Raw genomic sequence first — 11,304 nt, 5'->3', positions numbered from 1 at the left:
CACCAATAAACAGCCGGATTCGGAGGGCTGGGGCCCTGAACCCCCTGGATACCTCGGAGGAGGGAGGGAAGGCCAGGTTCTCCGTCACGTGGTGCCAGACGGACTAATCCGCCGCTGCCTCAGCTCACGTGACCACACCAGTTACCCACGTGGGAGCACAGCGTGCTTCATTCTTTGTGCTCGGTAAGAAGGATCCCGGCTGCAACTCCAGCAGGTCAGATACCGGGTTGCCGTTCTTTTGACCATAAGAGGGGCTTCTTTGGACTTCTGATCGGCTAGCGTGAGCCTTGATCTTAATTAAGGTCTTCGATTGGCTTGAGGGAAGATCTCGCGAGGAGGGTACATAGATCACTGTGAAATGATCTAGTGTTGTGGGTGAGGGGTAATGGGCCTATGGCGCATGGAGGCGGGGATGGGATTCAGAGATAACGCGCCGCGCACTGGAGGGGACTTTCCCCCAGCTTTAGCCGGTTTCACCCCTTATTTGTGTCTGTAGGCAAGGCGGTAAAAATACTGCTTCGCTGGGCAACGTGGTGCAGGAAGGCGTTCGTTACAGTGATGCCGAAGCGTGGGAAAAAGGGAGTGGTGGCAGAAGACGGGGAAGAGCCCAAGACGGGTAAGAGTGAAATGAACGTCCCCCTCCCTAGAGGCTGTGATGGTGGTGCTTCCAATTTCTTGGGTAAATGGGAAGTACGGACCAACGCACCACATTTTTGCAGTTTATGAAGAAGTTGCGGCAATCACAGGCTCTCAGTGGGCCTATAGTTAACTCAGGATGAAAGTTGGGTACCGCCAACTTTTATCACTATGTATTACTTATTTTATAGAGCCAGAGGCCAAGAAGAGTAAAGCGGGAGCAGGAGCAAAGAAAAACGAAAAAGAGGCAGCAGCAGAGGGGTCAGCCCTGTATGAGGACCCCCCAGATCAGAAAACCTCACCCAGTGGCAAATCAGCCACCCTCAAGATTTGCTCCTGGAATGTGGATGGGCTTCGAGCCTGGATTAAGAAGAAAGGTTTGGATGTGAGTGGGAATCAAGGAAGGGAAAGAGACAGTCTTTGGTATTGAATGATCTTGGGGTTTAATCATCTCTTCCCATTTTAGTCCCCACCTCCTAGGTTTTATTTTTTATAGTTTTCTTGTGGGAGAGGTACAGGAGGGGCTTCACCAAGTGTTCCTTGTATATCCTTTCCTTCCATTCCAAAGTCTTAAACATTTAATGTCTTCACCTCTTACCCAGCATGTTAAAATAGTCAGACTGGACTTGCTCCATTTTTATCTCTAGCATATTCTGTTTTTAAATAGGTAGTGCTTACACAATGCAATGTATTATAGAATTGTACACTTGAAACTTATGTAATCTTATTGACCAGTATCATCCCAATAAAATTAGCAATATTTCAAAAAAGAAATAAATAACTAGTGCTTGAAAATCTTAGCTGTCCATTGCCAAAAGAAAAAACTACACTCTCCTCAGGGTTGCATGTAAGTCCTATCTCCTTCGATTAGTTACCAGTTATCTGATAAAGTACTGTGCTACTAGACTGTTAAACTCCTTATGCACAGGGACTCTGTCTTCTGTGTTATCTCTAGTGCTTAGCACAGATTCTTAAATATCTGCTGAATTGATACTATCTTTTATCCCTTTTATTCTGCTCAGTGGGTAAAGGAAGAAGCCCCAGATATCCTGTGCTTGCAAGAGACCAAATGTTCAGAGAAGAAACTACCAGCTGAACTTCAAGACCTGCCTGGATTATCCCATCAGTACTGGTCCGCTCCTTCAGACAAGGAAGGGTACAGTGGCGTGGGCCTACTCTCTCGCCAGTGCCCACTCAAGGTCTCCTATGGCATTGGTGAGACCCTATTGATTCCTAATGCCTGAGCTCTTCCAAACCAATTGCTAATACCCCATTCCAGCCCCAATTCTTGATTCCTTTTTCTTATACGTCTTTTACTTATTTTTCTTATACTTCTTTATACTGATACTGTTTCATCATTTCTGCAGGCGAGGAGGAGCATGATCAGGAAGGCCGAGTGATTGTGGCTGAATTTGATGCATTTGTGCTGGTAACAGCCTATGTACCTAATGCAGGTCGAGGTCTGGTGCGCCTGGAGTACCGACAGCGCTGGGATGAAGCCTTTCGCAAGTTCCTGAAGGGCTTGGCTTCCCGAAAACCCCTTGTGCTATGTGGGGACCTCAATGTGGCTCATGAAGAAATTGACCTTCGCAACCCCAAGGGAAACAAAAAGAATGCTGGTTTCACTCCACAAGAGCGGCAAGGCTTCGGGGAATTGCTGCAGGCTGTACCATTGGCTGACAGTTTCCGGCACCTCTACCCCAACACGGCCTATGCCTACACCTTTTGGACCTACATGATGAATGCTCGATCCAAAAACGTTGGTTGGCGCCTTGATTACTTTTTGGTGTCTCATTCTCTGTTACCTGCATTGTGTGACAGCAAGATCCGTTCTAAGGCCCTGGGCAGTGACCACTGTCCCATAACCCTATACCTAGCACTGTGATGCCTCCCCCAAGCAAGTCCCCTAAACTAGCTTTGAAACTTCTTTGCTTTCTAGAGAATTCTGCACTGTATTGCCCTTCTAAAAATATGACTCCTTCATCCAGGCTCCTCGTGACAGATGGGTTTCCTTTAAGCACAAGGTTTTGTTTTTTTGTGTGTGGAGGGTTTTTTCTTCCTTTTTTTTTTTTTTACATTTAACAAAAGCTACTGATGACTTGCTTTGAACTGTCCATATGAAAATAAAGAGCCATAGTTTCAGCCTTGCTGTCTTTGTATTCTACCCTTCTATGGGACTACAAATTCCCCTCATTTTTTCTTACATGCAGATTAACAACTAGAAAAGGGCAGAGTCATGACCTTATTTATTTACAAGCACAAGTCCCTAACCTCCCCCAACACAGCAATCCTACCTAGCCCAGTGAAATTCTACAACTGGGGGGTAAGGTTGGAAGGAGGAATTAAGGAAAACACAGGACTAGGGGGACACGCCCCATATTAAATAGTTATATACACATCAGTTCCTGTGGTTCTGTACAGAGCAGCAGCTGACCCCACCCCCACAGGACACGGAATGGGGGGAGAGACAGGGTACTGAGGCCGAGCCAGTCCCTGGTGAAGTGCAATAGCAGCAGCAAGGTCCTAATGGTGCACAAGAGGGAGGAAAACCCCCAGGGCTACCCACCCTAACCCTGCCCTGGAATGTATAAGGGACAGGAATGGCTCCAGGGAGCATATAGGAAGGACAAGGCTAAAACCGTCTTAAGACCCAGGTTTAGGGGCAACATTTCGCCTACTTCACCCTAAACACAGCAACCCTTGGAGGAAAGCAGATGGCCAGCAGTGGTCTTACCTACCCCTCCAAACTTAGGTGAGGGCCCGATTCCCTCCCACCTCTCCCCAGGGAAAAGGAAGGCAGCTGCTTGGCTCCTCTTAGAGAAGCCCAGGGAACCTTTTGTCATGGCTCCCTTTGTAGTGTCACTGTCCCCACCAGGGAGGGGCCAGGCACAGTCTGTGGGTCATCGCTGGGCTCAGGAGAAGTTCTGGACAGGGTGGCTGACCTTCATACAGGCCCAATAGAGGGCCCGCCCCAAACACAGCACAGCCAACAGGATGACAAATGCCCAGGCTGCATAGATGCCTCCATATCGTCGGGCATACTTCCATGTACCAAACTGACAAAAAAAGAAAAAAAAGATGGGGTTAATGTGATCTATCACCACCTTCTAGGAGCCCTAGTAACAGTAACACAACTCAAGCTTCAGTCTCTGTTCCCTATCCACATGCAGCCACCTTCAGGGATCTGCTTAAAGGTCCAGGCATTCAGTTTCCTTCCCTTAGGCAGGAATATATACTCATACAATCCTGAACATCTGTCAATTCTTCTTAATGTCTTAAAATTGTGCTAGGTTTCCTAAATAGCAACTCCTAATTTAAACTACTTCTCTATCATCCTATTCTCTGCATAAAGAAGATGGCTGTTCTTTACTCATAGTAACAATGAAGACTATCAGTTACCTTCAACTTCAGCTCATCTATACATTAAAACACAAAATAAGCAAAACACCCTTGGTTTCTTTCCCTTTTTCTTTAGGTTAGCCATTCTCAAATCTTAGCCTACCTACAGAGATCAGGCTGGAGAATGAAAGGGGCTGGATCACAGTTACTCACGGCAAGGCCAGTGGCAGTGACTGCCAAGAGGAAGCCGAGCAAGAAGCAGCAGATACATCTCTTTCGTGGATATCTACGTCCAATAGATGACCTGTGGAGAGGCAAACAGAAATGGATGCTTGAAACGGTCCTGTTAGTTTTACTCTACGCTACCCGATCACCAGCTCAATGATGCCATTCATAATTACTTACACTTTCCTGCAGTGAGGGCAACGGGCCAAGGTTCGGTCTGTGAACTCTGTCCACTATGGAGAAAGAAAAAGGGAAAAATCAATTAATAGTAGAAGTAGGGTCATCTATTTTGAGAGTCCTAGGGCAGAGGAGTATGGGAAATGGGTTGTCATAGAACAGGGCTGTTCAGGATTCATTATCATAAATCAGAAATACATTCATGATTCCTCCTGGGTTTTTTTCCCCAGAACTTCCCAGTACCCCTCCTCACCAGAAAAGTATTCTTGCAATGTCCACAGATGACCCTGACACCCATGGGTTGTGGTTCTGGACTTAGAGGTCCTGGGTGCACAGGCCCCAGATTAATGATTCTTTTGCTGTACAAGGAAAAGATTATGTTTAAAAAGTTTTTAATCCTAAGGACCCCCTACACTATCCATCCTTCATACCCCCCACTGCCTGCCTCACTATGTTCCTCTACTTCTTTGTACATTTAAAATACTCTGTTCCCCAATGCTACCCCAGAGAATCCTTGAAGAGCACTGCTTTATCCTCACCTGAGAATATTTTTCCATTTTTTGTACAGATAGAGTGGGAGGGAGAGGAAGGGAGAGAGAGAGAGAAACATCGACGTGAAGGGACACATCGAGTGGCTGCCACCCGCACGACCAACCAGGGCCGGGGACAAACTGCAACCGAAGTACGTGCCCTTAGCGGGAACCGAACCCGGGTCTCTCCAGACCGCAGGCCGACGCTCTAACCGCTGAGCCAAACCGGCCAGGGCGAAGAGCACTGCTTTAACTATAGGTCTCTAATTTCCCTTTTATCGCAGGATAACTGACCCAGTCCCCAAAACTCTCCATCTTCCTACAGTACACCATTTCATCCCAAGCTTTTTATTGAGAGATGAGAAAGATGGCTGTAACATTCTAGATGCAAAATAGTCCTTAGCCTTTTCTCCATCTAAACACGAGGCTCTCTCACCTTGACATTCTCTACATTCATCCTTTTTGGGCTTTCCAATCTTCCCTACTGATGCCCTTCCCCACTTGATGCCTCTTACCAGTAGGGTCGAGGACAGGCAATCCGCTGGGAAGTCACTTTGCAGATAAGGAGACAGTTACAGGGGCATCGGACATATTTTTTCCCTGGGGGTGCATTCTTGATTGGCTAGAGAATAATGGGGAGATCGGTAAGCAAACCTCTAATCTCAGTCCTTTTCATTTCCTCTAAAAATACCTTCTGAGGAGAGATCAGATAGATAAGGTCTTAGCCAGGACAGAGAAATGAAAGAAAGGCATACAAAATGAGATTGGCAAATGAAAACTAGGCTTAAGTATCCGGGACAGGTATGAAGATGAGGGACAGTAAACATTAGTTTTGGTGAGTGGCTTCTGGGGAAAGGGCTGTATTAGACTCCTGGAACTGAAACCTGGGTTTTATGAGCACTGGCTGAAGGTCAGAGTCTAGAATCAAGGAACGAGAAAGAGGATACAGGAAACAGGGCCCATATATATATGTATAACTTACGGTGGCTTCATTGCAGACGCCACATTTGACTACATGCTGATGCATCTTGCCTTCCACGTTGATGGGAGACTGGCAGACCCGGCAGGTGATCCTGGGGGCATTCCCACTGTCTGGGCTGGTCAGGGGTGAGTAGGGGGGTGGGTCATCCCCAGGCAACACGGCTGGGTGTCCTTCGGGGAACGAGGGAAATGCTGTGGAGGAAGGTAAAAAGAAGGGCTAGCATCACTTGCAGACACCCCCACTGATGCTCCACGGGATCAGGGATCTCTTTCTGGTCCCCTATCTTTCTGACCAAACTCGGCAGGCTTCTTACAGTCCGTACTTCAATCACATTCAATCAGATTCCAAGCTCCGGTGGCAATTGAGGAAGAAGAAAGCCTCACCCTGTCACAAGTGCAACAGCTCCGCACCTGGCGTGTGGGCCCCGCCCTCCGCCCGCGGCCCCGCCCCCTCCCACCTCTCTGAGTACCCCCGGGAACACCTCGGCCCCGCCCCGGCTTACCCTGGGGAGGGACATGTTTACCGGCTCCGTACGGTGGTGCTGAGGGGGTCAGGCCTCCCCCGGGCCCAGCCCCACTCCCGCCTGGCCCCGCTAATCCGTTGCCGCCGGCGCCGCCATCGATGGGCTCGGAGAGCAGCGGGGATCGCTCTCCATCAGCCGCCATGGCCGCCAAAGCCGCCTTCAGCTTCCGCCACAGATCCGACTCCGGTCGCCGCAGCCACAGCCACCACCGCTACCGGGTCCCCAGGGCGCCTGCGCGGCGCGCGCCCTGCTCGCCCCGCAACCAGTGGCCTGCCCCGCCCTGGTCCGTCCCGCAGCACGTGATAGGCTATCCCCGCCCCCGCCGGGATATCATTCGTGGAGAGAAGCCAATTCCTGGCCCTGTGAAGGCAGCTCTTCTTTGCCATTGAGGAGCGTCGCAAAAACGTCAACTGTCACATGACCTTGCGAAAGGCCTCCGAGCTTGCAAAAGTTGCACGTGATGAGAGTGTCAGCGAGCCATTGGAAGCGTGGCCCATCGCGCTACCTCCAGACCAGGAGGTGCGGCGGGGCTGCGGCGACTCCCCGGTCACGTGTCAGGAAGCCGCGAGTCCTCTGTTACGCGCGCAGAGCGGGCGTATAATCATTGTTCCTCATTGGCCCAAAGACACTATTAAAAAGTTTTCTTCTTCTCTGTGGTTATAATTGGCATCCAATTGGCTAGAGGCTTCCATTCGCTCGTCCTGTGATCCTTGGGGCGATACTTTATTGGCCCGAATTTAGCGCCAGAACCCGGAGGCGTGGCTCGAGGAACTGGCGGTGGAAGACGGCGGGAGTGTGCGATGTCTGAGCAGCTAGAGGAGGATTGGTAGACAACGCTTAGACATTCTGCTCAAAGAAATACCGGTAAAAAGTCAGAGAACGCTGTACCAAGAGGGAACGGATTCAAACATTAAGATTATTACCCCAGCCTTTCTTGGAGTCACTTCTGGAACAGGACCCAAGACTGGCTTCTCCTGGAAGCTGCTCTGCAGATTTCACCCCTAACCCTCATTAAATTGTGAGATTATCTTTTTATGAGTCTGTATTTACCACTTAAAGGAAGTCTCCACGTTTTATTGCATTTTATCTCCCTCCCTCCGCCCCCAAAGCCTAAATAGCACAAGTGGTTTTTGACTGAGTTAACCAATCTAGCTCAAATATATTTTCGTCACCTTGTTCGGCATATGAGACAATCTTGAAACTTTATCTAAAGAGTCAATTTGCCCCCAGCCACAAGACTGCAATGGAGGTTGCTCTGACACATCTTGGAAAAGATCTTAAGCAGCTCAGGCATTTAAACATACCACCAGTCCACCTACCCACTTTCCTGTTCATCAGTGTTCGTCCATACTCAACTTGCGCAGCAGCCAAGACTACTTTTCAAATCTTGATAGATGCTCTACTAAACAGGTACCCAGGCAGAGTTGAAATGTGTAGGTCCCGCCCCCCTCTCCCTATTCCCTCCGCTAGCGGAAGGGAAATTGTTTTCTTTGTTTCAACTGTATTGGGTGTTTCAGGGTGAAGCAGGGGCAGTCAGTCAAGGTGAACAGCTATGAAAATAATTTTTTAGGAGGATTTCCTTGATTATGTAAGGATAGGGTGAGTAGGCTGTTATTCTGGAAGTCAAAAGTGAGTCACGTTGGAAAGTCTTTGTTTTAGTGTTAGGTAATTTCCGTCAGCTAAGCCAGTACTGGATAGGAAGGGCCCCATTGTCATAGGAGAAGGTAGTACCAGGAGGTCAAAGGGAGATGGTCCCAGATCCTGCTTTTGGGAACCATCTGATTGTTATAGATGGGAGTACTTTAGCTCAGGTCTATTAAATGTAGGGGTTCCTTGACTGAGAATAATGCTGGAATGGCTCTGAAGAGCTCCTCAGATAAGGGTTCTATCTTATCCCTTCCCAGAAACCAAAGCAGAACCCTAAGAGTCTATCAGTAACCTCTGAACCCAACCTTTGACAATAGTACCCCACCAGCCCCCTTCCCTAACCTCATGTGGCCTTCATGGAAGCTTGAACCACACCTTGGTTTCACCCCTATTTCATAGCCCAAATTGTGACTGCCTTACACCTGAGAGGCAGCAAGGAATTGAAAAAACAACTTTGAAAACTATGACCAGTTTAGGTAGAAGCTGCTCCACTGAGGCTAATATTGAGGAAAGTGTAGCCCCCCCCCCCCCCCCCGATATTTAATTATAAAGGTACTGTTGCTGTCCCAGCCGTTATGGCTGCTATAGGGGTTGGAGACTTCACCTGGGTTCTGATTTTTAGACACAACTTTTTCAGGTCAGCTTCTATTTGGAAGTAAATATCCATCCAGCAGTTAGGTCCCACTGACACTAAAGAACTGGATACAAAATGGGGAAGGGGTTGTAACTATACAGGGGGACAGGCCAGTCTGCTGCTCTTTCTGCTGTTTGTGGCACACAGATGCTCAAGTGTTCACTCTGAGGTGGAGTAGGTTCACTATTTTCACCTTGGTTACACATATTCCAAAACCTATTCTTTTGTGACTTTCCCCCTCATGAAAGCTGTATTTGAAGTTCACTTAAATCTAATATTATCTGTATCAAAATGTGGGAGAGATGGAGGATTGGCTACAGTACCAAGGATCCTCTAGGGGTGGGTAAGTAGAACAGTTTATTTTATTATTTTATTTTCTTTTCTTTTCTTCTTCTTCTTCTTCTTCTTCTTCTTCTTCTTCTTCTTCTTCTTGTAGTTTGGGCTCTTACAGGTGAAATATAGGGATGTAGCTAGAGAAAAAAATGAAGTAAATGTTAACGAATAGGAAGAATGGTCTCTCTGACAGGTATGTGAAGCACTGAAGGAAAAGTGTGATGGAATAGTTACTGAATATATTCTGTTATAAATCTCTTTTAAAAATTATTTTTATTGAATTTTTAGAGAGAGAGGAAGGGAGAAAGAAATAGAAACATCGATTGGCTGCCTCCTGCATGCTCCCTACCGGGGATGGAGCCTGTAACTCCAGCATGTGCCCTGCCTGGGAATGGAACTGGGATCTCTCAGTCCATGGGACGATGCTCAATCCGTGGGATGATGCTTAATCCACTCAGCTATACCGTCCAGGTTATAGATTCTTTTAATGTCAGACTAACTTCCACCCATATAGGTTTAGGACAGAGTTAAGGGAAGGAAAATGGCTCTCTAAGCGCTCTCATGATGAAACTGCCTTATAATAAAGAATATATTTATTTATATAATGTAATAAATTCCTTTGAGATGTGAGTTCAAGGCTCCCTTGGAAAGAGTCATTATTTATTCTGTGAAAGTACTATCACGTACTACCTACAGTTCTGAGCACAGTACTTTAGGAGGGATCTAAGATCAATAAATTCTGTCTCCCCAACAATGAGATAACAATCTGTGAGTGGTCAGAAGATACATGCCCAGAAAGCAAGGTAATTTGTGAAAAAGGCCATAAAAGATGTAGAAAACAAAAACAAAAACAACTCTTATCAGCATGGAGGAGACAAATGCCTCTTCTGGTTTTCAGTTATCTATTTCTGCATAATGGACAACACCCAAACAAAGTGTTGTGTGTTTTCCTCATGTTTCTGTGAAATTTGCTGGATAGTTATTTTTCTGGTCTCCCCTGGGCTCATTTATGATCATGCAGTCAGAGGTAACTGCAAAAAACTGAATGGCCTAAGATGGCCTCACTCACATGTCTGATAGTTGGATGTGCTGGCTTGGCTGGTCTTCTTTATGACATGGTGATACTTAGAGCCATGGCCCAAGAGGGTGAAAGGAGAAGATGAAAGGCATTTTTAGTTCTTCATTCCTACCACATTCTAGTGGTCATATTAAATAACAAGGCCTGCACAGATTCAAGGCATGGGGAAATGAACTTCAAATTGTGGTGGGAGGAGTCACAAAATATTGTGGTCATGTTTTTCAATCTACTATAAATGGTAGAATTTCAGCAATCAATATATCTACAAAATATTTGTTAAATATCTACCCTTTGTGAGAGGTACTCCTTAAGAAAGTTACACTCTGCCTTTTGGTAAAGATGGCTGTATAGATAAAAACGATACTCATTTCTTCCCACAACCACATTAAAATTACAACTAAATACACAACAAACATCCTTCATACTGCCTGAAATCCAGCTGAATGGAAAGTCCTACAACTATGAAATTAAAGAAGACATATTGAGGCTGGTAGGAGGGCCAGAGGCATCAACAAGCTGGTCCCACACACACATGTGATGGATAAAAATCAGGAGGGATACCTCGGCTATGAAGTTCCCCTCTGAAAAGTGACGAGTTCTGGTCCCACATGAGGCTCCCAGCTTAGGGTTCCAATGCCAGGAAGAGAAGTTCCCATCACTTCTGGCTGTAAAAATCAGCAGGAACATCTGAGGGAGGCTGAGGCTGCTGGAGTCCTGGACATTTCCTCTTAAAGGGCCCGCACATGGACTTACTCAGACTCATTCCCTCTGGGCTCCAGTGTGGGGAGGGCAGCTTGAAAGTCACCAGAGACATATGGGGAAGAATTGAGTTGTTTGGCATTGGGGCAAGTGCTGAAGAGGCAGTTTTTTCCTGGACAGACATGCTGGCAGAGGCCATTATTCCTTTGGTGAGTCCTTTCCCCACTGGGCTGGCAGATGGGTGCCATATGTGGGACTCCAGCATCTTGGCTCACACTGTTTTCCCCGCCCTGGTAATTACTTGAGGCCCTGCCCCACCCAACTTTTGGGCCCACCCAAGCTGTTTACAGTGGCTTTACCATAGGATTGACCTGTTTTGGCTCCTGTTTCAAATTTTCAAAAATTCTCTCAAACAAGCAGAATCTGGCCACAGCGAGCCCCATACCTCTCGCTAACTGGCCCCAAACTTGGCACTAGAAGCAGCAGCCCTGTTTCACAGCT

General features: G+C 47.1%; 2 protein-coding genes across 5 annotated transcripts; one reads left to right on the top strand and one right to left on the bottom strand.

The window, feature by feature from the left end:
* Positions 1-134: 134 nt before the first annotated feature.
* APEX1 (apurinic/apyrimidinic endodeoxyribonuclease 1) lies at positions 135-2,678 on the top strand. Of its 3 annotated transcripts, none has more exons than XM_036278969.1 (5): positions 135-183; positions 497-616; positions 828-1,021; positions 1,659-1,851; positions 2,004-2,678. In XM_036278969.1, exons 2-5 carry the CDS (start codon positions 559-561, stop codon positions 2,519-2,521), a joined length of 963 nt encoding a protein of 320 aa, XP_036134862.1. In that variant the 5' UTR covers positions 135-183; positions 497-558; the 3' UTR covers positions 2,522-2,678. The 3 variants fall into 3 exon arrangements, with proteins under 3 accessions (XP_036134862.1, XP_036134852.1, XP_036134872.1); XM_036278959.1 differs by having other exon boundaries at positions 156-214; XM_036278979.1 differs by lacking the exon at positions 135-183 and adding an exon at positions 298-339.
* An 18-nt stretch (positions 2,679-2,696) lies between these two features.
* PIP4P1 (phosphatidylinositol-4,5-bisphosphate 4-phosphatase 1) lies at positions 2,697-6,883 on the bottom strand. 2 transcript variants are annotated; one of them, XM_036278999.1, is made up of 7 exons: positions 6,413-6,883; positions 5,890-6,080; positions 5,423-5,529; positions 4,631-4,736; positions 4,381-4,433; positions 4,189-4,279; positions 2,697-3,692 (listed from the first exon to the last, which is right to left on the bottom strand). In XM_036278999.1, exons 1-7 carry the CDS (start codon positions 6,552-6,554, stop codon positions 3,549-3,551), a joined length of 834 nt encoding a protein of 277 aa, XP_036134892.1. In that variant the 5' UTR covers positions 6,555-6,883; the 3' UTR covers positions 2,697-3,548. The 2 variants fall into 2 exon arrangements, with proteins under 2 accessions (XP_036134892.1, XP_036134886.1); XM_036278993.1 differs by having other exon boundaries at positions 6,392-6,636.
* Between the last annotated feature and the right edge of the window lie 4,421 nt (positions 6,884-11,304).

The sequence above is a fragment of the Molossus molossus genome, unplaced genomic scaffold (genome assembly GCF_014108415.1).
Source record: "Molossus molossus isolate mMolMol1 unplaced genomic scaffold, mMolMol1.p scaffold_m16_p_1, whole genome shotgun sequence".
In the NCBI taxonomy this organism is placed as follows: domain Eukaryota; kingdom Metazoa; phylum Chordata; class Mammalia; order Chiroptera; family Molossidae; genus Molossus; species Molossus molossus.
This window is presented reverse-complemented; position numbering and strand designations above follow the sequence as displayed.